Below are 24,480 nucleotides of genomic sequence, written 5' to 3'. Positions count from 1 at the left end.
TTTTCCTTGTAAGAAATAAATGCTCAGGCGTTTGCAAAGCGCCGGGCTCCCCTGAAGCTTCGAAAGCCCCCCGGGTGAGAGCAGGCGGGAAGAAAAGTTGGGGAGCAGGCGAAGGCAAGGGGGCAAAGCCAAGGGAGGTTGCGGCGCGGGCCTGGTCCTGCCCAGGCGTCTATTCGCCTGCCTTTGCCTCAGCGTCCTCCCCGCTGGGTTGTGTGGAATTGATGAGTTTATTTTCCTTTTTCCACTTCATGCGGCGGTTCTGGAACCAGATCTTGATCTGGCGCTCGGTGAGGCAGAGCGCGTTGGCTATTTCGATGCGGCGGCGCCGCGTCAGGTAGCGGTTGAAGTGGAACTCCTTCTCCAGCTCCAGCGTCTGGTAGCGCGTGTAGGTCTGGCGGCCTCGGCGCCCGTGACTCCCATACACAGCACCTGCGGGCAGAAATGGCCGGACGCCAGTAAGCCAGGATCCAGGCACCCTGACCAGTCAGCCCTGAGCCCCGCGCCCTGGCCTCGGGGCTGGAAACCACCCGCCTCTCCCACTATGTCTGGGGCCGAAAGCGGACTGGATGGGAGAAGATTATTTCATACCAAGCGAGATATTTTCCACCTAAAACGACTTAGGGTGGGAAATGATTGTTTTTGCAAAATCTGCTCAGTAAAAATATTACAAGAAAAAAGAATAGAACAGCATTCTTAAATCCGGGCACCTGAGTCTGTTTTGTGGGGGTACAGTGTGTGTGTCTGGAAATGATGGGTATGGAACCCTGTGAGTAGGGTACACACTCAGAATTCACACACCGACCTCTGTGGAGTTATTACTGTGGTCAGCACTTCAGGACACAATATACTTTTTGGAAATTTTTAAATGGTCAGCCCTCTTAGATCTTCGCAAATGCCTTCCCATTGTATGGCCCTTCTGAGAAAAGCAGAGCTCTTGAAAACACAAATGAATTTTAAAGCAAAAGTTTTAAAATCCGCATTAGGCTCCATCCTTCTCCAAGAATTCCCTGTGGAGTTTTGGAAATCAGGGGCAAAGAGATGGAGATATGGGCCATCTGGGGCTTCTAGAATGTAGGGCTGTGATGGGCTATCTATTCTGATGCCAAAAAGACCCATGAGTTGGGGGCTCCCCCCAAGTTGGGTGTGAGAGACTCAGGCAGGGCCTCAGAAGGAGGCAGAAGTTGGCTGTGAGTGAGCAGTTGAGTGGAGGGGGGAGGAGGGGAGGGAGGAGAGAGCGGAAAAATCCTGAGGCCAGGGATGTGGCCCTCCAAGGCTTTGGGGAGACACTGTAAGGGGCCAAATGAGGGCCTCTTTCTAGATGGGTTTCTGAAGGGCAGAAAGGTGAGGAGACAGTGAGGGAAAGAGGCGTTCTCAGGACGGGTGCAGAAGGCCATCAGGACTAGGGGGACTGAGCAGGGTATTACCAGGGTGCAGGGTGGGCAGGCACACTCTCCCATCCAGCCTTGCTCTCTCTTCAGATTGCCCCTGTCACTGGGTCTCACACAGCGTGGAGTGACACCCCCCCAACGCTCCCCTAAGGTGTCACCTTACACGGGCACTTGGGCCCTGCCTTCACTCTTTCACAGCCTGATTGTCCCATTGGGAATGGGTTGGGTTTTTTTTTTTTTTTTTAAACCTCTTTTTTTAAAAACCAAAGAAACTGTGTTCATTCTTTCCTCCTTTCTTTCTATGTCCTCTTTCTACTCTGTCTCCTCCTTCCTTCCTTCTTTCCCTGCCTCCTTCCCCCTCTCCCTCCACACTCTTTGAGGGGCTGCAGGGAAACACCTTACCCGCGCAGGAGTTCATCCGCTGCATCCAGGGGTAAACAGGGCTCGTGTACTTCCGGTCGGTGCCTTCGTCATGGAGGGCTTTGCCCGGCACGCTGCTGTCGGGTTTGTACTGCTGCTCGGGAGAAAAGTGCAGGTAGTCCCCGGGGCCCCTCTGTTTGCCACTGCCCGAGGGCGAGGCGCCACTGAGGTCCTTATCAGAATAGAAACATGAGGCCCCGTACTCGTAGGATGCCCGGTTGCAGGCCAGGACCGAGTTGGACTGTTGGTAGAAACAAGGTGAGGTGTACGTCTTGTCCGGGAGGCTCGACGCCCCGTACGAGGCCGGGAAGGGCCTCAGCGCGTCATAGCCGGCCGGATAGAGGGGCAGCTGGCCCAAGAAGGAGTCCTGGCCGCTGGGCAGGCTCCCGGGGAAAGTGGGATTCACAAAATAGGAACTCATTTGCGCGCCCCTCTGCAGGACTGTGATTTGTTGTGTATTAGTACATCTGGCTATAACTATTAGTAGTCATCGAACTGGTTTGTTTCTGGATGGCCGAACGCCAAAAGCGACAGCAGCAAATCGCACCAGCTGACGCGGCGGCGGCCAATGGGAGCGAGCGCCGGAGCCCGCTCCCCGGGGACCGCGGCGACCGAGGCAGCAAAGTTACAAACAGCCCCCAGTCCGCCCGCCCGCCGCCCGCCCGCCCGGCAGATTGATGGGCGCGCACAACCAACCCGCCCGGCTCTCTCCCCCAACGCCGGCGGCGGGCACAGCCCGGGCAAGGGCGTGCGGATGGGCCCGTGGTAGGGGCACCGGTGTCCCGGCGGCCGCAAAGGCCCAAACAGGCCCGTTCTTTGCTCCTTCCCTTTTGCCTTGTTGGATTTTGCTGGTTTTTCTCTCCAAACAGGAAACCTGACAGCCCCGCGCCGGGAGGGGCGGTGACAAGGATGGCTGTACTCCGGCGGGCCTGCCCTACCGGCAGGGCCCTGAGTTTGCCCCTCCCCCTGCACTTCTCTCCCCGTGGGTGCGGGTTACCGAGATGGAGAAGGGATCTGAGAAACCAGGCCTTTGCCCCAGTTCTTCTCTCCTATGCCTTAGGAATCGGTGCATCATCTCCTTCTCTCTTTCCCCACTCCCACCAAGGGCCTGGGCCTCACCACCAAAGGGAAAGGCTCACCTCGAGCCAACCCGGACTAGGATCAGGCTAGTCTCTTCCCCTGCCGGCCCCCTACTCCCACGTACAACATGTCTCCTTTGCGTCTCCAGAGGCCTCCTTACAATGGCCAGCTATTGCCTGGCCTCAAAGCGCGGGCGCGCGCGCACACACACACACACACACACACACACACAAGCTGTGAGCCCCGCTCTGGGTGCCTCTGAACCCAGGAACGCAGAGGCTGGAAACCACTGGTTTCAACAAGAAAGGAATCTACAGAGGAATAGCTGTGAGACTGAGTTCCAAAGCCAGCCCTAGGACCTGCTCCCCTCTCGCGCTCCGGGGTGGTTGGCAGAGATGAGACAGTTCCAGATGTGGAATCTCTGCCCTCATTTCAGAGATGCTAGTGACCCAGGGTGCCTGGCTCAACCCAGCAGAGAGGGCAGCTCTGCTGGCCCAAGGTGGTGGCAATAACGAATGTGATTGGTTTCTGGGTCACCTGTCCAAAGGGTACTGTCCTGGGATATCCCCTTTTCCTGCCTTTTCTGGGACTTTGGGGGAACCTGCCACCCACTGTGGCTCCAGAACCAGAAACAGTTGTCTCCCCAGGTCCAGAAATTATCTGAATTGCGTTTACCACAGTCGCAGGCCTGGTCTTCCCCAGACAGGACATGAAAAGCCTGTTCTGGGCTGTGCTCTCTTGCCTGAGAGCTGTGCCTTCAAGATAGTTGACTTTTACAGTGCATAGATCAATCTCATTTTGTAAAATGTGGTATATTCCAGTGGCATTTTTACAACTGTATTTGTTAGGCTTGTAAAACCCTTGAATTAGCTTTAAAGTCCTCAATTCTGTGCAGCTTGAAGAAAGACTTATTTATATGATTTAGTTGAATTTCCGGAGGGTGTTTATAAGATCTGTAAAACTGGTGAATGCAGGCTGATGGGGTTCAGAACTTGGGGGGGTGGTAAGGGCCCCCTAGGAATCTGGCAACGACTTCCTTAATCTCTTCCTTGCTTTTCAATTTTTTCCCCTCACTTCCCCCAAGGAAAAAAATTTGAGAAAAGACTGGGCTCTGATTGGCCTCCCCAGAGACTATGGTGCATCCTTAAAATCAGCTGCTGCCCACTGAATGGGGGCTGCACCCAGATGCCTTCTGCCTGCACCCCAATCAACTGAACCTGGGAAAGTTTCTCTTTTGCATATATAAATAAGGGCCTGGTAGGAGAGGATATAATTTTAACTTGCCCTCAAATTTCTTTAGGAAAAGGATCTGATAGGTGAAAATTAAAACTCGAGAGTTGACATTTTTAAAGGGATTTTTAAAAAGCTGTGTTAGAAGAAAATGTTTGAGTTGTTCTTTAAACATCACCATCAGATGACAGTGATTTCAAGCAAGTGATTAAGACGAAAATAATCATTTGGAGATGTTGATAAATGTTTATATTTATAATTTCTGCTTTATTCCTCTAGGTTCCACATAGTGTTGGGGCTGGGAGCAATTTACTACTATTATTAGTATCTGTTACGGTTTGACCTGGATTCTCGATCTAATCATTGTCTCGGTCAACAAAATATTTGATCTGTCAGCTAAGAGCAAAACAGCGTATTTCTAGCTTCTATAGGCACTAAGATGGAAAAAAATATATTACACTGAAATCTCTAGGTGTTAGCCAAGGCTAGTACATATCATGTTGGCAGCTGCCCAATTTATTTCTCCAACCAGCATTAGCTGCATATATATAGAGAGAGAGAGAGAGAGAGAGAGAGAGAGCGAGCGCGAGCGAGAGCGCGCGCGTGCCCGAGAGCGCTCCTTTCAGGCAAGAATAGAAGCCCCAGACGCTGGAGGGAGCCTCTCCTGGAAAGGTGAGAATGGCCACCAGGGCTCTTTCCTCGGTCAAAGCCACACAGAAAACCCACTTACCTTTCAGCTGCTCTTCAAGGCGGACGGGATGGTGAGCAGAGCCTCACATTTCGCCCTTTTCCTGGGCTGCCCACTGAGCTCCTCGACCTCCGCGGGTGTGGAGGGAGGCCTGCTGTCGTGCGGGGGGCTCCTTCGGCGCCCCGCGTCCACTGGACTCGCTGGCCCAGGCCAGAGCCCATAGCACACAGGTGCGGCCTCTGCCTGTCACAGGCCCTCGCGTGGAGCCAAAGCCCGCCTTCCTTGCCATAGCCAGTCAGGCCTGCAGGCCCCAGGACTACGAGTGATGGCTCAAATTTCTAAATCCCAAAGCGGGCGCGTTTCCCGAAACCAGCGTGCACCCCCGGGGCGCCTTGGAACGCGCAGTTTGGAGAGAAGCAGCCATGACGTGCCAGGCGGCCTGTGCGACCAGTCTCCATGGTTGCTGGGTGGGAGCAGGACCCGAGTCTAGTCAGGCGTCCAGCTCCCGTCAAGGGCGGTCAAGGCGGGGGAGGTTCCCGGCCAGTCAGGCCCTGGGAGGCCGCCCTTCAGGTCCTCCCTCGCCCCCCTCTCCTAGGGTTGCTTGGAAATCTCTGAGGGGCCCGCGCAGCAGTCGCGCCAGGCTGCACGACACGGGACTGCTATTGGCGTCGGTTCCGGAGATGGCCACAGCGTGGCAGCAGCGAGCGCCCGGCACGGTCGCAATAAATTATCTGCCCGCGGCAGCCGCAGTCGGGCAGCCCACGGCCCCGCGATGGAAATATGCCGCTTTATCCGCCCCAGCGCGTCCCGCCCCACCCCCGGCGCGAGTGGAAGTCCCCAACGTCCACAGACCCTTCTCAAGTATCGAATGCATACCAAGGCATTATCTTAAGGTGGAGAAAACAATAACCACCAAAATCAAACAACCAACCAAAAAGAACTCAGGCCCAGAACCGCAGGGTCATTTCGCTGTCCCAGGAAGCTACCGGGACAAATCTGGCCGAGGTTCACCTAGGCCAAGTCAGCTCTGCGCCACGGGGCTCCTTCAAGCCCACGTCCGCCGCACCCTCCGCGCCTCATCCCAGGCGGCTGCACAGTCCTCTCCCAGCTCTCTCGGGAGATGGGGAGCGCCGTCGCCAGTCAGCCCGCTGCGCCGAGGTGGTTGGGGGTGGGAGGGTCCCCCTATCGCCCAGACTCGGTTTGTGTCCTTCCTTCAACCTTAGCTGCGGCCCCTGCCACTCACAATAACACCACTACATCCTCTGCACCGAAACTTCCCGCCAAGCAACACCCAACAATTAACCCCATCCTCTCCTTCAACACAGAATTCCACCCACGAACCTGTTCCCTCTCCCCGCGCGCTCCAGACATCTCTCTCATCGGAAAACCACGCGAAGCGAAGCAGGCACTCAGCAGAGGACTCTGGCTAAATTAGTAAGTTTTTGGTTTTTTGCTTATTCTACCTTTACTCTCTAGAAACCGCTTCCCAAGGAATAGAAGATACTGTGATAAAAACGCCTGTCGATGAATTCACTTTGCCTTCCTCTCTTACCATCTTCCCACCTCGGGAACTGTCTCCAGTTATTGGGGGGATTCAATCCGGCCAATTGGGTCATGAATGAAAAAAATCCAAACCCGGGAGGCTGTCGGGGAACGCAGGGTGCAGGGTCATTTCCTTTTGGGGGCTCTGCGAGGTCGCTGGGGAATGGGAGAGAGAAGCCCTCAGCTGCTGCTGCCCCGTGCCAGGGAGCTATGGCATGGAAGGAAGGAGGGCACCGACTGCCAAGGTGAGCACGCGCAGGAAAGGAGAGGGAGGGTGTGTGTGTGTGTGTGTGTGTGTGTGTGTGTGTGTGTGTGAGTGAGATGGGGGGGTGCGTGTGTGATCAGGTGAGTGGGTGGGAGAGGGTTAGGTCTGCTCCCTTTCAGCGCCGCCCTGGGGTGCCCTCTCCCAATGCCGCCGGCGCCCGCTGCCTTCTCACCACCTTTGCTCCTATCTCCCCACGTGTCTCACCTTCAGATGGCGGTTCCCAGAAGCTCCAGTCCCTCTGACAGCTGTCGCTTGGGCAGCCCGGGGAGACGAATTGTCCTTCGTGGTGCTAGAGGACGCAGGAAATTAGCCAGGTTGCGAGTTGCAAAGCGGCCGCCGCGGCGCCTGGAACTGGGCACACCCCACCTCCAGCGGGAGCAGCCGGGCCGGGCCGGGCCGGGGCCTCGTCTCGCTCGCCATCGCTGGACAAAGCACAGCCGAGCCTGGCTGGAAGGCTGAGCTCCGAAGCAGGCAGGACGGAGCGGAGCAAAAGAATGCGGCTCTATTCTCGCAAGGGAAATTATAAAAAAGTTCATGTTCACGGTTCCCATCCACATGACCGACAGCGGCCAATGGAAGGGCCGAACAACTCATAAAGTTGTATTGCAAAGTTGTAAATTTTCATAAACAACAACGGATTTATGACCCTTTCCCCATCACTAAGAGGAGGCAGCTCCTACACCGGCGCCATCTTACCACCGAGGCGGCCCCTACTTGGGGCCGCAGGTTTTACAGACCCAGTTGTGCCGGGGGTTTATTAAAACAGTAATAAGAAGCCGGCCCAACCCAAGCAGGAGATGGGAGTCGAGGTCTTCGCCCGCCGAGCTGCCACTGTTCTGCGCTGTCCCCACCGCCCCCTCGCCCCTTCCCCAGCTCCTCATTTTCCCGCATCCAGACGCCCTTGCCAGGGTTTCGCAGCGGGGTCTGCGGCCAGTGCCCCTTCTACCCCTTAGCTTCAGTGCTGGGTTCTGGGGCCACCTCGCTTTTCCTGAATGTGGGGCTGGGGGCGGCATCAGAGGCCCTGAATCGTGCGTCCTTTCCCGGGCCGAGTTCAGGGCTCCTGGGGAATTCGGAAACAGTCGCAGGATGATATACCTTTTGGAACCCACTCTATAACCTTAGAGGAAAGGGTGGAATCCATGGAGGGTTTGGGGGAGGTTCATAGAATAGACTATAATGTATCAATCGAAGATTTCCGTTTTCAAGGGATCTGGAAGATGTTTGTATACACACCCAAGCCAGACAAAAATCTCCACACAGAGAAATGTACATGTACAATTATGGACACACAGAAATGTATGCATACAATTATGGACACAGAAGTACATACAATTGTGGACTCACAAAAATAGACACACAAAGAGGTACACACACACCTATATAAATCTCCATAGCGATCCACGCAAAAAGGGATTCAACAGGCATATACACTAATACATGGCAACCAGCACTTGAACCCTATCTGTCCTTCCATTTTTGCTGTCCCAAAGCCCCTTTGGCCATACAGACCTAGCCAGGGCTTGATCTCCAGACATGCTTCACCCTCTCTTCCCCAGCACACTGCAACTCCCAGATAAGGCAGTCCACAGTTCTTTGTCATCAAGCATCTTTATTTTTCTGTTACATAAAACACTGTTAACTGGGCAAGACGGGAAGTGTAGGAAAACGTACCTTCCCGTTCCTGGAAGCCCAGGCTAGAGCTGAGAGGGATGAGGGGGACACAGGACAACACAGGGGATGAAGAGCACTGGCGAGGGCATCAGTCCCCTCACCAGCTATAGAGTTAGCTCAAGACAACACACCATGCTACAAAGCCACCCCATTAACACATCCTTCCCAAGTCAGGACATTGCCTTACAAATGAGCTCCAAGACTATATAAATGACCAAAAAAAAAAAAAAAAATCGTGTTCAAATATACAATATTTGCCATTGTAGGAAAAGTCAGGATACACATATTCAACATGGCTGGACAGTGGGACACAGGGGCCAGGGGAGGGGCAGGGAGGCTGGGAGCATCTCTGCAGTCCTACTAAGCAGGAGCGAACCCAGAGGCCCAGGCAGCTAGCTTGGGAATGCTCCAGAAGGAGGGGGTGATGGGCCTGAACATGAGGTGCCCAGACCAAAGAAGGAGGGATTCTAGATTGTAGCACTTAGAATGCTTTGGAATAAATATATTATTTTTCCATTTAAATAGAAGCCAATGCCCTGGTCCCCGGATCCCAGCGCCTTCTCAGCGCAGCCTCAGGGACCCCAAAGGCTACTAGCCGGAAGCAGCAGAGGCCTGGCCGAGGAAGGGGGAGGGTTCGGCACTAGGTAGCAGGGGAGCCAGCGAGCACAAAATAGGTAGTTTGGGGCGAGTAGGTAGTACTGAGAATCAGGTCCTTGCCGGTTCCGGGGGAGGTGCTGGGGGTCTGACAGTGTTGGGACACTTCTGGGCTTCCTGGGAGTGGAGGCCCTCTGGGGCTGGGCCCATAGGTAGTTTGGGAGTGCCTCTCCCGGAGGAGGCCTGTGCTAGGTAGTATTTTAACCGTGCCAGCGCAGAGCTGGTCGGCCTGGGGTTGGGGGTGTCTGTTGGGGGTCCTCAGAGGCAGAAGGGATCCCCAACGGGACCCAGTCTGGTGACTGCTCAGTCCAAAAAAAATTGGGAGCTGGAGTGGGTAATGGGGTAGATTGGGTGCAGGTTGGGGAGTGGGTTTTTTTTTTTTTAACATTTTCTTTTTATTTTTTTTTTTTCACTTTTGTAAATAAAATCAGTCTCTAAAGACGCTTTCCAGACTGTCTGGGGCAGCCGGGCCTCATTCCTCCTCCTCCTCGTCGTCTTCCTCGTCCTCCTCGTCGTCGTCCTCGTCGTCGGCCTTGTCCGCGGCAGCGGCGGCGGTGGCGGCTGCAGAGGCGGCGGGCGCGGCACCCTCGGGGGCGCCGGAAGCGGCCGGACCCTCCTCCTTATGCTCTTTCTTCCACTTCATGCGGCGGTTCTGGAACCAGATCTTGATCTGGCGCTCGGTGAGGCAGAGCGCATGGGCGATCTCGATGCGGCGGCGCCGCGTCAGGTAGCGGTTGAAGTGGAACTCCTTCTCCAGCTCCAGCGTCTGGTAGCGCGTGTAGGTCTGGCGGCCCCGCTTTCGGTCCGGCCCTGCGAGCAGACACATGGACACATGGACACACGGACAGACAAGCCGACAGGGACACAGGCCAGGGCATCAACCCGGCTGCCATTCAGAAGCGCGCACCTCAATCCGGGCCCTGACCCAGGTCCGAGTCCCCCTCCGCCCTGCGCCCCCAACCTGAGCTGGGGGAGGAGCGGGAGTGTTAGCGGAAGACCCCGACTGAGGTGCCAGACGCGCAGGCAGCTCTGTGAGGGGGGAAGGCGCAGAATCCCAACTTTACAACCGCTCTTTCCAGCCGGCTAGGCTTCCACAATGTCCTGCTTCCCCCTGACAAAGGCAAATTGTAAATATAGAGTGTGGGCAAGTGGGAGACGCTGCGCTTTTGCCATTCAAAGGCGAGCCAGCCGCTTCCCCGCCTAGCTAGGCAAGTGGGAGACCCTCTCCGGCGGCCCTCACTCCAAGGGCGCCTTTCCTCCCCCAGCAGCCCGCGCCCCCATCCCCAGACCTTCCTAGGGCACTGGGCTCTCTGTCTCCACTCCCACCCATCCGTCCCTCCCTGCCTTTAAATGGCCCCTGGCACAGGGGCGCATAAGGGACCCAAAAGGGTTTGGCTCTCCCTGCTTTTGAGAAGAAAAGCCAGGCTGAAAGGAAAAGGAGGAGGGAGAGAGAAGAAAGGGAGGGAGAAAGAGGATACGAGAATAGCGAACAAACCAACTTAATGTTGAGATTCCAAGGCAAATAGAGTTAAATAAATTTACGAGGATCGAACCCATTAATTGGGCCATAAAAAGTTTTATGAGCCTCATTTACATACAATGCTAGGAGCTCTCCATGCTATGGCGCCTCGGCTCTAATTAAAACCAGAAAGGCAGCGCCGCCAGGAGTCAAGGGGCCGCCGGCTCGCAGCCGCCTCGTTCCGCTCTCCGCGCCCCCAGCCCGGCGCTCCCAGCTCCCAGTCCGCCCGCCCATCCGGCCCGCCTAGCGGCTGCGCCTACCTGAAGACCGCATCCAGGGGTAAATGCGGAAATTGGCCTCGGCCGAGCCGTGCAGCGCGCCTTCGTCTGCCTTGTCGCAGGCGCCTTTGGCGAGGTCACTGCAGAGCCCCGGGATGTTTTGGTCGTAAGAGGCACAGGGCAGGTTGCCGTAGGCGTCGGCACCCAGGCCGTAGCCAGACGCGAAGGGGTTCTGATAGAGGGGGCTGTTGACATTGTACAAGCCCGGTACGGTCGAAGGGAAGGCGCCGGCGGCCGCCCCGTAGCCGCTTCTCTGCGAGTTGGGCGCAAAGGAGCAAGAAGTCGGCTCGGCATTTTGGAACAGAGAAGCCCCCGCCGTATATTTGCTAAAAAGCGCGTTCACATAATATGAAGAACTCATAATTTTGACCTGTGATTTGTTGTCCGGCAGCTTTCAGTGTCGGTTTTACGAGGTAGCGTGATATATGATAACATTACACCCCCAGATTTACACCAAACCCCATTTTCTTTTGGACGGAGCTCGCCGCAGCACGTGACCGCCCACATGACCGCCTCCGCCAATCTCAGCCGCCCTCACAGGTGGTCTCGCTCGACTGGGCCCGCGGCAGCCTAGAATGGAAGGGAAAGAGGTTCAAATATGTGGCCAACGAATCTGTTCGCGCCCGGCTGGCCTGGCGCATCCCGCGGGAAAAGGACTCCCAAGGCGCCGCGTGGAGGCTCCGCTCGCCGCCAGCCCGGACCCCTGGCCGGCAGAGGCCGCGTGGAACCAGCCGGGCGCAGTCCCTTCCTTGCTTATTCCCGGACGCTAGACCAAGCTGGCGGGTCCTCCCTGCCCCTCGTTTCTGCCCACTCACCCAACCCAGGGAGGGTCTCTGCGCTCCCAAGTACCGGCCCTCTACTCGGTGGCCAAGCGGACAAGTTTCAGCTCTGGGCAAATCGACTCTTTGCCTACGTTCCCCGTCCCAAGTCCAGTGGGCCAGAGGCCGAATTAGACTCCGATCCAGATGGGGCCGATCCAGATGGGGCCGGCGCAGCGTCGCTTTCTGCTGCAGCAAGAAGGCCACCGCTGACTGGAACCATGTGGTTGGAATAAAGTCAAGGTCTCCCAGCTTCCTTTCCTTAATCGGCGGCGCACTGTTTATCCGCCTAAAGGAAACAGTGAAATATTTATCTATTAATGAGCCTCATTTGCCAGTAGATTTATTAACGTGAGGTTTCCCTCCCTCCTCCCGAACACCGCTGGCCCGTCAGGCTCTGTGCGTTCTCTCCTCGGCACCTGGCTGGCCTCTAGCAGCCGAAGACATGCGTGGACACTCTTTTGTCCTCCCTGCAACTCTTGGTTCCTCTTCGCTCAAACGGAACCAAATCTCTTTCCCCCAGCTTGTTGGGACCTCAGGCCCACACCTTTCCAGGTGCCAATGTTACTATAAGGTTTCTGGTAACCTTCACTGGGGACATCCCTGGGCCTCGGCTACCTTCTTTTGGGCCCAGATGCCTGGGAGCCAAACATGCTTTAGAGCCAATTTGAAGAGAAGAGAGGCCCCAGGGGCCTGGGGACCACAACCCCTATGTTTCTCCATTTCTTTTGGAGACCCCCAAACAAAAGAGGAGACCCCCCCTCCCCTTTCAGACCTTTTCCAAAAGGCCACCCAGCTCTGGCAGCTTCACCTTTCCAAGGACTGGCTTTACTTTTCCAAGACTGAAGCACAAAGTAGTCTCACTTACTCCCACCCAGGGCCCCCACTCTAAGACCTTACTTTCCCAAGCCTCCAATCTCCGGCGCAGGGTTGGAGCACCCTAGAGGGTGGTGGGGCGACCCTTCCCCTATATGCCTCATAAACTGCCCAGACAGCGATGGAAGCCCAGCGGCCGGGTCAGTACGCCTTTTACTGCTCAGCTCGATTGCACACCATAAACCCGACCTCACAATGGAATTGCCCCGGAAATTCTCCTCTGAGTTATAGAGTTTGATTCCTTGTGTACAAAGCACTTCCCATCACTTTCAGAGGGTTCAGGCCGTCCCGTTCACCACACGCTCTCAGGGGGTCTCAGAAGCACAAAAGGTGACAGGGGGGTTCAAGCTTGGATGAAAACGGAGTCCCAGCTCTGGCCTAGTGGGCTGCCTGAGGCATAGGTGGGGAAGTGGGAGCTGTCTGAGCAGGTGGGTGGGTGGTTCCCCCTGGGCGCAGGGGCCATGGTGTGGCAATATCCAGGGATGCCCTTTATCAGGACCAGGGTGACAGTGTGTCCCCGTTGGGGAATGGAGGGGGTAAGACTGGTAGGAATGAAAAAAAACAAATATTCCAAATAACATTACTTTCTGGCAGGAAATAAAAACCTAAGAAAATTAAAGAAAGACCAAACAAACAAAAAGGCTAGGAGATCAAAGAAGCGGAATTAGACAGCTTTAGACCAATAAATTGTTCCTCGGGTGACACAGAGCAAGATGCAAAGAGAAAGACCGGCTCCGCCGCCGCCGTCTGTCTAGACTCTGGGGGCTGGAGCAGCCAACAGCTATGGCGTTTGTAGTAGAACCTGCCCTAGTGGGGCAACCCGACAGACCGAGGGGGAGCGATTTCTGGGAGCGCAGGAAAGGGCCCGTTCCCAGCCAAGGGGTCTGGGAGCCCGTGCCACAAGCTCATCCCTGCCCGAGTTTTGTCGGGAGCAGGTCCAAGCCGTCCTGGCAGAACGCACTGATCCTCCTCCTGGGCCAAAGAGGATCCAGATACTGCCAGCAAGGCCTCAGTCTTTTTGGGCCTAAGTCAGCCAACCCGGCCGAGCCCCACGGGTGCTGAAACCTCTCTTTCGTTTCTGAGCTTCTCTCTCCTCTCTTGCCTTCTGCAGCGGGGTTTTAAAACGGAAAAGCCAGACAACACCAGGCTTTCAATATGGCCTCTTTAAACGCGTGTTCTTGAGCCTCCGGTTTTCTATTTATTTGTCCAAACAGACACATGCGCTGGATTAAATGTGATAATATTCACACAAATACTCGTTGACGCTCAACCTGAAGCAGGCCACGTGAAGGCGGGTTTCTTATCAGCCGAGTGGTCTTTAGATAAAGACTTTTTCCTAGGGCTCTCCTGGAGCTGGGGTCCTACCTACCTAGCAAAGTGTTTCCCTTGCTTCTCTTTACCAAAAAGTCCTCAATATTGAAATCCAGCTAAGAAGGTAAACCCAGCTCTGGGGCGGTGAGTGGAGCCTGCCAGGAATCGGGCGGCTGAAGATTTGCTTCTATAAACGTTGCCACACGCACCCCGCGCTCGGGTTGCGCGCCTCTTATGCACCCAATGCTCAGTCTTCCATCGCAACTCGAACAGCGACTCATCCCTGACAGTGCAGAGGCGCTCCGGAGGACGCGGGGTCCCGTCTGCGCGCCTCCCGGACACCCGCCGGCCAAGGGCAAGAGAGGCCTTACCCCGGGCAGTCCACGAGGCCTCTGAGTTCCCGACAGGCTTGCACCTACCTGGGGCCTCCGTGACCGGTAACCACCGATCTGCTCCTTCGCCGTTTATTTAAAGTTACATAAATCGAGCTTTGTATCTGCGGCTTGGAGACACGGCCACGGGCGACTCTTGGGGAAGCTATAAAACCTCTTTCACCAAAGGCTGTGAAATTTTATGTATTAAGTAAGGAAATATAATGAAGGCGTGTGTCTATAATACCAACGTGTGTATATAAACAGAAAAGGGAGGGGAGAGAGACACACGGGTAGTGACGCCCAGGAGATGTCAGCCAAAAAAACGCAGTACTGGATTTTACAGCGTGTACAGCGCCGAGATGTAGGTTGTAAACATTTTGTGGGCTTGGCGGAGATTATTACAACCCAAATAAACGCACCGCGTGGCGTATTCACAGGGCTCAGGAGTGCTTCGGTGGGGTTCCCTGTTTGCTTTTGCATTTTCCTTCTGAAACTATTCTGCACCCGGGGCTGATCCTCGAAAACGCAGGAACGCACCCGGCCTCCTCCTGTTAGGGTCTGAGGCATATACCCCCGCCCAGGATCGAGGGTAGGCTCGAATGGGATTGGGGTTCCCTCCCTCCCCCTCCTCGCCTCTTAAGCTGGGGACGGACGCCAGAGTAGCCTTGGTGCCTCCACTACCCAGGAAATTCGGAGGCGAGAGAAAGCAAGGGCGGCTTTCACCACGTGAACTCCTGTCCTGGAGCTGGGATGTAAATAGAATTATTTTAAATATCATGTATTTTAGAATAACCAAAGCAGTTCCTGGTCCGGGTCCCAGGATTCCCCATCCTTCCAGACCCACACTAAACAATTACCAAGAATGCCTTTACGCCCAGTTCTCAGCCGCCTGATTGTACGGTGACGTTTTTAAGGAGGCCGAGTCCCGGGGTCCTGGCTCGCCTGCGAGTGCTGACTCTCCCTGCACCGGGACGCAGCCTTCGGGGGGTCTCTCGGGTCGCCACAGGACCCTTGGCCACTGTGTATGCCCTCTGCGCGCCCTCTGGAGGGTCACCAGGTCCACGGGCTGTAGGCCTTAGTCCTGGTGTCTGTCCGCCGGTCGGTCGCGTTCTCCGAGTGTCGTGAGGCCCCGAGGCTTGTCCCAGGGTGGGAACGGTCACCCTAGATCGGTCCCCGCGACCGCCCCGCAGCCTCGGGACAGCGGCAGCACCGCAGCCCTAGGCCCCCTGCCCAGGATGGGGAGCGGAGCGAAGAGGGCGCGACCTGTGCCGGTCAGGCGAGACCCCGCCGCTTGCTTTTTTTGTTTCCCAGCGAGGCTTCTGGCCATGCGTGAGCGGCACCGAAAATATACGACCGCCGTTCGCTCAAATCTGGGGCTCCCATTCCAGAAGAGCTTGCATCAAGTCGACATCTTAGGAACTTCCCGGGGTCGCGGCGGCGGGAGATGGCGGCGCCGGTGCCTCTTGCGTGGAGCCATACTGCCATCTGCTGGCCGTGCCTTGACACTGCAGCCCAGCCCCGGCCTGAATTTCGTCAGCAGCCGCCGCGGGTCGGGGGTACCACTTTCCAAGCCGGGCAAGGGCCCATCCCCGGGGGGTCTGCACGGAGCCCGGAATCTACACTGCCGAGAGGGCAGTGCCCATAAAAAAAAGAGCTGTTTCCGCAGCCGGTTTATCGGCGGCAGACAGAGCCAACAAATGAAAGGGCTTTGGTGGAAAATCTTAATTGGGGCTGGACAGTTGTAAACCCATTAAGGGCCGAATTCCAGACAGTTCGCAGACCCGGCCTTTATGGCACACCCTCACTGCCCATTCTTTGAAGTTTCCTCTGTCTGCAACAACAGAGGGCGTCCCAACCTGGCGGCAGGATGGGGGTGGGGGTGAGCGGACGCCCCATTCTCCGTTGTCCCCGTTCCCCTTTTCCGCGCCCAAACACAGATACTTTGCAGAAATCGAGGGCGGGGGGCGGGGAGGCGAGAAAAGAAAAGTGGGGTAGGAGGCTGAATCCTCCGCCATATCTAGAAGGCGCTCGGGCCTCCGAAGTTGTGGCCGTTCCCCCCGCAGCCCTTTACACCCCATAAACGGTAACAGCCCTCATTTTCTTTTATGGCGCTCGGAGCTGGTCGGTTGCCTGGGCTCTGCCTCTGTCAGGACTTGTGCTTGGGAGAGGTGTTCGGGGCGGGCGAGCCTGGCAGGATGCGGGGGGCGGGGTGCGGGGGCGCAGGCAAAATCCAGTCCCCTGGGAGCCGCCAACTGTCCGTGCCCGCGGCCACGTTGGGGCGACCGGGCTCCAGATTCCCTCCTGGTAGAGGCCTTAAGAGGCAGCTCTCGGTCCTGACACCGCCTTCCCAGCTCCCCCTACCCACCCCGCCAGGGAAGATCCAGGGCCCCCTCCAGTCGCGGTGGACCCGGGTTTTGGGGAATTCTTGGGGCGCCAAAACGAAAGAATGGCCATTCCCAGACGCTGGACAGCCGTAAGCGACCTCCCAGACCGGCCAACTTCTCTGAAGCCTCCCCGCAGTCCCGCAACCGGACACAAAGCCGGGAGCAGGGCCTCTCCGCCCCTTTTTGTCCACCCTTCCTCTGCTCGCTGCCTGCAGTCGCCAGGCAGCCGGCGGGGGAGGCAGAGCGGAGGGCCGCCTGGGTCTGGCTGCGGCAGGTTCATGCTCCCAAGCCAGAGACACAACTGAGCTCTGTCCTTCATTTCAGCCGGTCTGCCACCCCTCAGACTACCCAGGCTCCCCTGCCCTGGAGAAGAAGGTGCAAAGAGCTGACCCGCAAAAATTAGAAAAGAATCAATATATTTTATTGGCAAAAAGTTAAATATCATTTCAACACAACGATTTGGTCAGTAGGCCTTGAGGTAACTATTGCAAAATATACAGTGTGCGTTCAGCCTGATGGAAACCCCAGATTCATCAAGGATACAAATCTACAGTAGCCCAATGGCGGTTTCATAGTGTATAATTTATTATCAATAAAATTAACTCCATTACAATAAGCATTCATTTTTCCCCCAATTAAAATTAAACGAAAACCATAGGTAGTAACCATCTGCACATACGTAGTATAGCTCCAAATTTCCTCACTGTTTGGTGCAAAAACAACATTCAAGCCTGTTTACTTTTTCTTTAATATGTGGATTATATACATACAATGGACAAGATAGGTCTAGAGAGCATGTAGAAACTAAAATGTCCGCTTTTCAAGAATGGAGAAAATCATGAATCTATGCATCCCGGAGAACGCTTTCTTTTTTTGTTTTAAACTTTTATGTCACTGGGAAATCCTTACAGCTAGTTTACAGTCAAAGGTTAACAGCCTAGTTACACAGAAGACATATTCCACTACAGAGCTATACTCTATGCAACTGCTTTCTCCCCTCATAAACAACCTGAGTTCAAATCGAATTCTAGCTTTCACAATCACAACGGGTGCGTCACCCATCACAGAAGTTTGAGTCACAAAACATAATTACCACAATAAAACACAGTATTCAAGTATCTGGGCAGATCGCTCTGCCGCACAAAGAGCAAATTAAATTACACACAGTCTAAAAACTATACAGCCCGCCGTCAATAGTTGTGCATTATAAAAAGGTAGTTTTTTTTTTTGTTTGTTTGTTTGAAGTCAGGAACAGGTAGATTTTTTTTTTAATATATACAAGCTAGCACATAGAGCCATCAGCGCTAATGCCCGCCTTTTTTTTTTTTTCTTTTTTTTTTAATCTTATAGAAAATGGAAAGCTTACAATACCTCCTCCATCAAAGTGGCAGGCCAAGGAACCAGCCTGAACAGGGTTTGCCTAGGACATGAGGCCTGGAGTTTTCAACCGCCTTGTTTAGGGTGGTGGAGGCTGGGGTGGGGTGGGGTTGGGTGGGGATAGGAGAAGAGGACAGGCAATTCTTTCTCTCTAGCTCACTCTCTCTTTTCTAAATGAACTCGAGTCGCATCACTCGTCTTTTGCTCGGTCCTTGTTGATTTTCTTCATTTTCATCCTGCGGTTCTGGAACCAGATCTTGACCTGCCTCTCCGTAAGGTTGAGCAGTCGGGCCACCTCGTACCTGCGGTCCCGGGTGAGATACATGTTGAACAGAAATTCCTTCTCTAGTTCCAGCGTTTGGTGTTTTGTATAGGGGCAGCGTTTCTTCCGCGTGGAGCGAGCATGGAGCCAGTTGGCAGCCGGGTTACCTGCAGGTGGGGGACAGAGAGGGGGGCGGATTTAGGAGGTGAATAAGCACACCCACCCCCCTCCACTGGGGGCTAGGAAAACTCCTGGGGTCTTCAGCCAAAGTGCAGGACGCTGCTGAACTGGTTAGGGAAGGCAGCCGAGCCTCGGATACAATGGAACCCTGGCAGACAGACGCAGGGACGGTCACTTACAATTGCACGCCGGAAAACCTCGGCTCCCCCCACCCACCCCAGACCCTTCTTTCTCCTCCTCTGTCCTCCTTTCCCCTCCTCTGCTTCCTCCCACTCTCCACACGTTGTGTAAGAAGTGAAATTTACAAACAGATCTCTTGCCACACAGAGGAAACCACGCTGCCATGTGTTCCTTAGCAAGCTTAATATTCTATTCTCCTTCTCACTGACTCTTCCTTCCCACCTTTCCATCTACTCTCCCCATTCCTTATTTTGACCTCCCTGGAAGGCTGTGGGAGCTGGCCAGGCCGGTATGGCGCCCCTAGGCACCCCAAGGCCGTAGATCACTTCTCCAGTTTATTTGAATAATCTAGCACGGGGACCCTCGCGTCCCGGTCGCCTGCAGCCGCATCTTAGGCAGGGTTTACGCCGCCACTGGCTGAAGCAAGAAGTGGAGAGAATCGGCCGTCTTCCCCAGAGTCCCGGGTCAGGCTGCCCTGGCTGCAGTTGCTACCGCCGCTCCCGGACAATCTAGCCGCACAAAAGGCTTTCTCTGACGCGTCGCTTTCGAAGAATCTCGCCCAGAGTATCTCTGTCTTGGTCCCGGGCAAGCCAAGGAGAGGGTCACCAGGTCTCGGGTCGTCCCGCAGCGCCTGCCCCGCCCCCTCTCCAGGCAGCTGCCGCCTCCCCTCCCCCGAAGCCCGGCAGGCCGGCTTGTCACTGCTTTCTGGACTTGGGGGGCCCCATCCGAGGAGGCTTCCTAAACAGCAACTTCTGGCTCCCGGCCTTTGCTCAGGAGGCTCCCAGCGAAGGCGAAGGCAGGCTCCGGAGAAAGCTGGAGGGCCGGCAGATCCGGGTGGCCGGCGTGGAGGCGGTGGCCGGCCTGGAAGGAGACACTTACTGGGATCGATGGGGGGCTTGTCTCCGCCGCTCTCATTCTCAGGATTGTTTTCGGAGAAGGCGCCTTCGCTGGGCTGTTTTTCTCTATCAACTGGAGGAGAACCACAAGCATAGTCAGTCAGGGACAAAGTGTGAGTGTCAAGCGTGGGACAGTCACCCCTTCTGGCCGACAGCGGTTCAGGTTTAATGCCATAAGGCCGGCTGGAGGGCAAGCCCGCGAAGGAGAGCGCGCCGGGCGTGGGCTCCAGCCAGGAGCGCATGTACCTGCCGTCCGGCGCCGCCGCCGCCACGGGCGCCTGGGGGTGCACGTAGGGGTGGTGGTGATGGTGGTGATACACGGCCGCGGGCACCGCGTTGGCGCCCGCCGCGTGCACCGGGTTCCACGAGGCGCCAAACACCGCCGCCTTGGACTGGAAGCTGCAAGGGCTGAAGTCGGCGTGCTCGGCCAGCGCCGCGGCCTGCCTGGGGGGCTGGCCCAAGGCTCCCGGCGCGTAGCGGCCCGCGCCCAGCTCATCCGCGGCATCAGCGCCCAGCAGGAATGAGTCCACGTAGTAGTTGCCAAGGGCCCCGGTGGTGGCCATCGCCGTGCCCCGCGCCCGGCCGGCCCGGCCCGACCCGCGGAAATTATGAAACTGCAGATTTCATGTAACAACTTGGTGGCACCGGGGGGGGAAGTACAGTCATCTAATAAGTTGCCGGCGCCCGCGCCCCCATTGGCCGCGCGCGTCACGTGCCCGCCCGGCAGAACAATAACGCGTAAATCACTCCGCACGCTATTAATGGCCCGGTGTTTTGCAGTCATAATTTTTATAGCAAAAGCCATATGTTTTTATGCAAAGGGATCGTGGCGCTCCGCGATCAGGTTTGTTTTAATTGTGGCCAACGAAGATTAAAAGATCAAATCTGGCCTGGCCTCTGTACTCCCTCCCCTCCCACCGCCACCACCAGACACACACTTCTTAAGCGGACTATTTTATATCACAATTAATCACGCCATCAGCAAGACGCGGGTCCCGCGCGCGAGTGCGGCCAGCAGAGCCCCTCACATAAAATTAGACAATAATTGAAGCCATAAAAAGGCAGCCAAATCGCATTCTCGCTCTACTGTATTTAAATCTATATTTATGATATTTCATAAGGAGTTATTGTTCAGAAGCCACACAGGCTGGTGGGAAGTTGGGAACGACCAACAGATTCGTTTGCCTCCTCGTGACTCGCAGCTGTAAAAATTTACGAGGACTTGGAAAGGTTAAATTAGACTGTTGTGTTTGGTTGGCGAGCTCCCTGTAAATAATCCTTGCGATCCCTAGAGATGAGAGTTTACCCGGGGCTGGTCGAGAAAAGTCAAATTCAACGCAGTATCCGTCCCAGACTGAGCCGCCACCACCACCTCTGCCGGAGCGCGCTGGACAGAGACAGGCCACAGAGAAGGCAGCACCAATTGTGAACTCCCCTCCGGCATCTGCCGGACTGGAGCGCAGGGCGCCCGGGCAGCTCCCAAAATCGCCGCTGAGCCTCCAGCGAGGGCCCCACCGAGGAGCGGCCAGGGAGAGAGTGGCCAGTCTTCCCTGGGGCCACGGATTTGAGGACCTGATTGTGCCGCGCGCTCGGCTCCATCTCCGCGTACACGCACGACCAGCGCGCCCAGCTCGCGGTCCGCCGGAATCACTATCCACACCCCGGGCGGACCCAACAGGCGTCCCAGCCGTGTGTTCCGACCTTGGAGGCCCTAACGCTGAGCTCTGCAAGCCTCGTCACATTCCCTGAACCCGAACTGCGAAAAAACACGAGGCAGGATCAATGAAAGGCGAGTTTGCTGGCGAAAGAGCAGCTCCGCCTAAGAGACCCCTTGGCTCTAGTAGCTGGGAAGCCGGCACCGGAGCGGTTAGCCTCTGGGCCCCCCGTATGAGTCCTTCTGGGCTCCTTCCTTTCTGACCACTATCCCGGACCCGCCTAGGTTACCCACCCGACCCTCGGCTCGGCAGTTACAAGGCCTAAAACTCGGGGCTGCAGATCAAGTCCAGGGCTAGAAATTAAAACAGGGAGGGGCACAGGGCATTGACTTTTAATCCTGTTTCTTAGCTTGGCCAAATTGAGGAAGGTATTTCTTACTCCTTAGAGTCTTTCAGAGGTAAAAGACCTCGGCCTGTATGTTAATTGGGGAAAAAATCAAAACAAAACCTACCCCTAATCAGAACAGAAAGAGGCGACTCCTAAAAGGGGGTAATTAAATTCACGTGTGAACATTGTGCCTGCAAGAGTGTGTTTCTCATTAGCCCTCTTCCCTGGCGGCGAGGGCAGGCGGGCGGCATCGGTCGCTTCCATCTTCTGTTTTTCCTTCATCCTCCCTAACAGTTCCAGTAACACCCCAAACCCTGATACATCCCTGTCCCAGTAGAAAACCCGCAAATGCCAGGCTCTCCCAGAGAAAGAGGCTGCGGAGCCGCGCAGAGAGGCACCGGGTGCCCCTTCCTCTGCTCGCGCCGGAAGAGGGAAGTGGCCGACACAATGAACTCCGACGTGGCCAGTCCAGGCCGCCTCAGCCCCCTCCTCCCTAATATTTTCCTTTCCTTGTAAATTCCTCCGCCGTATCCCCACCCCCACCGCAGCCCAGGGTGTCCTAAATATCGACCCCTTAGATTTTCATTAAGAAAAATTAACTCTGGGGGAAACCTTCACTCCTAATTATAATTGTCTGCAAACAGGCTGGACACGCCTGGTTGCCTTTTCCTTTTTTTTTTTTTGGTAACCAGAGAAGACACCAATTATTGTTAGTAAGGTTTAAAATAAAACAGGCTATGTTTCTTTAAATAACCTTAGACTTTCCAAATAGAATGGCTTCTAAATAATTATCCGGCGTTGAGAATTAAGCAGTCCTTACTCGTGCCAGGAAAAGGGGGAAATCACAAAACTAAATATTATTCCTATTTAGCCCACAGGTTTGGAGAGAGAATATTCAGGCTTTTGTGTTTGCTTTTATTTTGGAGGTGAAAGAGGTGCATAAAGAAACACTAAATGGGTGTAATTACAAACTGCCTTTTCTAGCCTGAGAGTTCAAAAACCTTGGCCTCCAAAACGAATCCACTACTCAAGTCCTGAGAGGCAGAGAGGAATTGAGGAGAATGCCCTGTGACAGCCTCTCCGATAACAGGAGGGCAAGCTGGGCAGTGAAAATAGTTTCTGAGCCGCTGGAGCTGGGAAGGGAAGCCCCTTTCGTGCGCTTGAGCCTGAAGGCCCGTAGGCGTGTTGGATTCCCAGGGGTGGAAATTGTTTTCAGTGCCCGGTAATGAGAATGGCCCCACTGGCTTCAAACCGTGGCCTACAACTTGGAACGCCGACTCAGTGTCTAGAATTTAGGCCTCCTTTCCCCTATTATTTGAAACACACTGGCACTGGAATGGTTCCCTTCTCTAGTACTGTCCCCACAAGGATGTCATATCTAACATCTTCTGACCCTGATAGAAGCTACTGGCAAGCAAACAGCCAATCTTTGCCCTAGCGGGGCTCACTTATCGCGATTAAAGCCGGAGCCTGGACCAGCAGGCCGGGAAAGCAGAGGAAGCTTTGTGGCAGTTCCCTGCGTGTTGTTCCACCGAGCCTGGCTGAGCCCAGGACTCAGCCTCATCTCCCCAGTGAAGTCAGCGGAGGCCTCCTTGCCCTCGGAATGGGCACACAAAAACGACGTGAATTCCCCCCCAATCAGATCGCCTAGGCTGCCGTTCAGGACCCGCGGAGTAGGAACGCCAGGCCGCCGCCATCCGGTCGTGATCATAACCGAGGCCTTGCCTGGGCCACGGCACACCAGGCCGAGATCCACAGCCCTAGACAGCCGCGCCCCTCCAGCTCTTCCTCAGCAGATTCCCACCTCTGCTTGAACGCGCATGGAAAAATAAGACACCCCTCACCCCGCTCTCCCCAAACAAGCCCTGTATCTCTCCCCCGGGTTCCTCCCAAAGGAATAGTTGGGGAGGAGACAGAAAGAAAGAAAACGGGACACAGACTGAAGGTGAAAGAAAAAAGGAAGGAGTAAACAAGAAAAAAGAGGAAGGAAGGAGGGAAGGGAAGAAAGAAGAAAGAGTCAAAGGCAACTCTTGGGAGTAGACAGAGGTTTACAGAGAGAAGGGTAAGTGACAAGGCCAGTGTCCCAGCCCCTGTCAGCCCTGTCCGCTTCCTAGTTTAGGCTGAATCTCCACTGGCAAAACGATCTTTCCTCATCTGGTGCCCCGGATTGGGCTGGAGGTGCCCCGGCCTTGCAGGAGAATGGCAGAGTTCCTGGCCAGGCGCAGGCCGGGAGCAGGAGAGGCCCAGGACAGAGGCGTGCGCCCCTGACCTTGAATGGCCCGGGGCTCAGAATTCCTACCACGCCCCTGGCATCCGCGAAGGAGCAGGTAACCTGACTGTACCTGCTCCAGGCCAGGTAGGGGGGTGGAAGGGGGGATGAGGCCGGCAGCCTGGCAGAGCGTTGAGGAGGCAGGGTCCAGGCTCCTGTGCGGGATAAGCCGAGGTTGCCACCGCAGGCCTGGCACGACCAGGGGTTGGATGCCCCTCCCGGCCCGGCCCGGCCTCCGCGCGCACAGGTACCTGGAGACGATTTCAACTGAAGTAATGAAGGCAGTGTCGTGCTGTCGAGAGAAAGGTGGATCCCAACAACAGGAAACTACCTAAATCACCGACCAGTTCTGTTGCTGCCCGCTTGGCGCTGCCTCGCCCGCCGCCGCCGCCGCCGTTACTGCCGCCGCCACCACCGCCGCCAAGTGAGAACCCTGCGATCGCGCCTGGCCCCTCGCCAACCTGCGCCCGCCGCTGCCGCTGAGGCATCGCGGAGGAAGAAGCCACCGGCCCGGGTAAGGTAAACCTGGGAGAAGGAAGGTAAAGGAGAGAGGAAAATGCAAGGAGGAGAGAAAGCCAGAAGAGAGGAGGGAAAGAGCAGCGTGCGCGCTTGTTTCCCAAATCTTGCAGCTCAGCGAGCCAGCGCGGCGCCGAGCGGCGGCAGCCCAGGGCGATTCGCATGCGCCAGGGACAGCTCGGAGCCCGGCTCCCTGTCTGGCCTCGGCCTCCCGCGCTCGCTCCCCGCCACTCGCTCTCCCCCTCTTTCCCTCCCCGCC

General features: G+C 55.8%; 3 protein-coding genes across 4 annotated transcripts; all 3 read right to left on the bottom strand.

Moving 5' to 3' along the window:
- Positions 1-169: 169 nt before the first annotated feature.
- Positions 170-2,427, bottom strand: HOXA6 (homeobox A6). The gene is made up of 2 exons (XM_055590539.1): positions 1,791-2,427; positions 170-429 (listed from the first exon to the last, which is right to left on the bottom strand). The coding sequence occupies exons 1-2, from the start codon at positions 2,227-2,229 to the stop codon at positions 170-172; spliced, it is 699 nt and encodes a 232-aa protein (XP_055446514.1). The 5' UTR covers positions 2,230-2,427.
- Positions 2,428-8,202: 5,775 nt separating this feature from the next.
- On the bottom strand, positions 8,203-11,681 carry HOXA7 (homeobox A7). Its single transcript, XM_055590538.1, has 3 exons — positions 11,551-11,681; positions 10,718-11,305; positions 8,203-9,748 (listed from the first exon to the last, which is right to left on the bottom strand). The coding sequence occupies exons 2-3, from the start codon at positions 11,094-11,096 to the stop codon at positions 9,411-9,413; spliced, it is 717 nt and encodes a 238-aa protein (XP_055446513.1). The 5' UTR covers positions 11,097-11,305; positions 11,551-11,681; the 3' UTR covers positions 8,203-9,410.
- Positions 11,682-16,897: 5,216 nt separating this feature from the next.
- On the bottom strand, positions 16,898-20,274 carry HOXA9 (homeobox A9). Of its 2 annotated transcripts, XM_055590531.1 has the most exons (3): positions 19,640-20,274; positions 19,377-19,466; positions 16,898-18,304 (listed from the first exon to the last, which is right to left on the bottom strand). In XM_055590531.1, exons 1-3 carry the CDS (start codon positions 20,196-20,198, stop codon positions 18,066-18,068), a joined length of 888 nt encoding a protein of 295 aa, XP_055446506.1. In that variant the 5' UTR covers positions 20,199-20,274; the 3' UTR covers positions 16,898-18,065. The 2 variants fall into 2 exon arrangements, with proteins under 2 accessions (XP_055446506.1, XP_055446507.1); XM_055590532.1 differs by having other exon boundaries at positions 19,377-20,095.
- Positions 20,275-24,480: the final 4,206 nt, after the last annotated feature.

Source organism: Bubalus kerabau, chromosome 8, assembly GCF_029407905.1.
Source record: "Bubalus kerabau isolate K-KA32 ecotype Philippines breed swamp buffalo chromosome 8, PCC_UOA_SB_1v2, whole genome shotgun sequence".
Classification (NCBI taxonomy): domain Eukaryota; kingdom Metazoa; phylum Chordata; class Mammalia; order Artiodactyla; family Bovidae; genus Bubalus; species Bubalus kerabau.
Note: the sequence above shows the minus strand (reverse complement) of the source record. Positions and strands in the feature narration are given on the sequence as shown.

Bases quoted from the DNA above. Each gene is read 5' to 3' on its own strand.
- HOXA7 (XM_055590538.1), bottom strand. From the start codon at position 11,096: ATGAGTTCTTCATATTATGTGAACGCGCTTTTTAGCAAATATACGGCG. The intron at 9,749-10,717 runs GTAGGCGCAGCC...GTCTGCTCGCAG, and splicing joins CCCCTGGATGCGGTCTTCAG to GGCCGGACCGAAAGCGGGGC.
- HOXA9 (XM_055590531.1), bottom strand. From the start codon at position 20,198: ATGGCTTTTGCTATAAAAATTATGACTGCAAAACACCGGGCCATTAAT. The intron at 19,467-19,639 runs GTACATGCGCTC...GTTCTCCTCCAG, and splicing joins GCGGCGGCGCCGGACGGCAG to TTGATAGAGAAAAACAGCCC. The intron at 18,305-19,376 runs GTAAGTGTCTCC...CCCCACCTGCAG, and splicing joins CAAGCCCCCCATCGATCCCA to GTAACCCGGCTGCCAACTGG.
- HOXA6 (XM_055590539.1), bottom strand. From the start codon at position 2,229: ATGAGTTCCTATTTTGTGAATCCCACTTTCCCCGGGAGCCTGCCCAGC. The intron at 430-1,790 runs GTAAGGTGTTTC...TTCTGCCCGCAG, and splicing joins GCGGATGAACTCCTGCGCGG to GTGCTGTGTATGGGAGTCAC.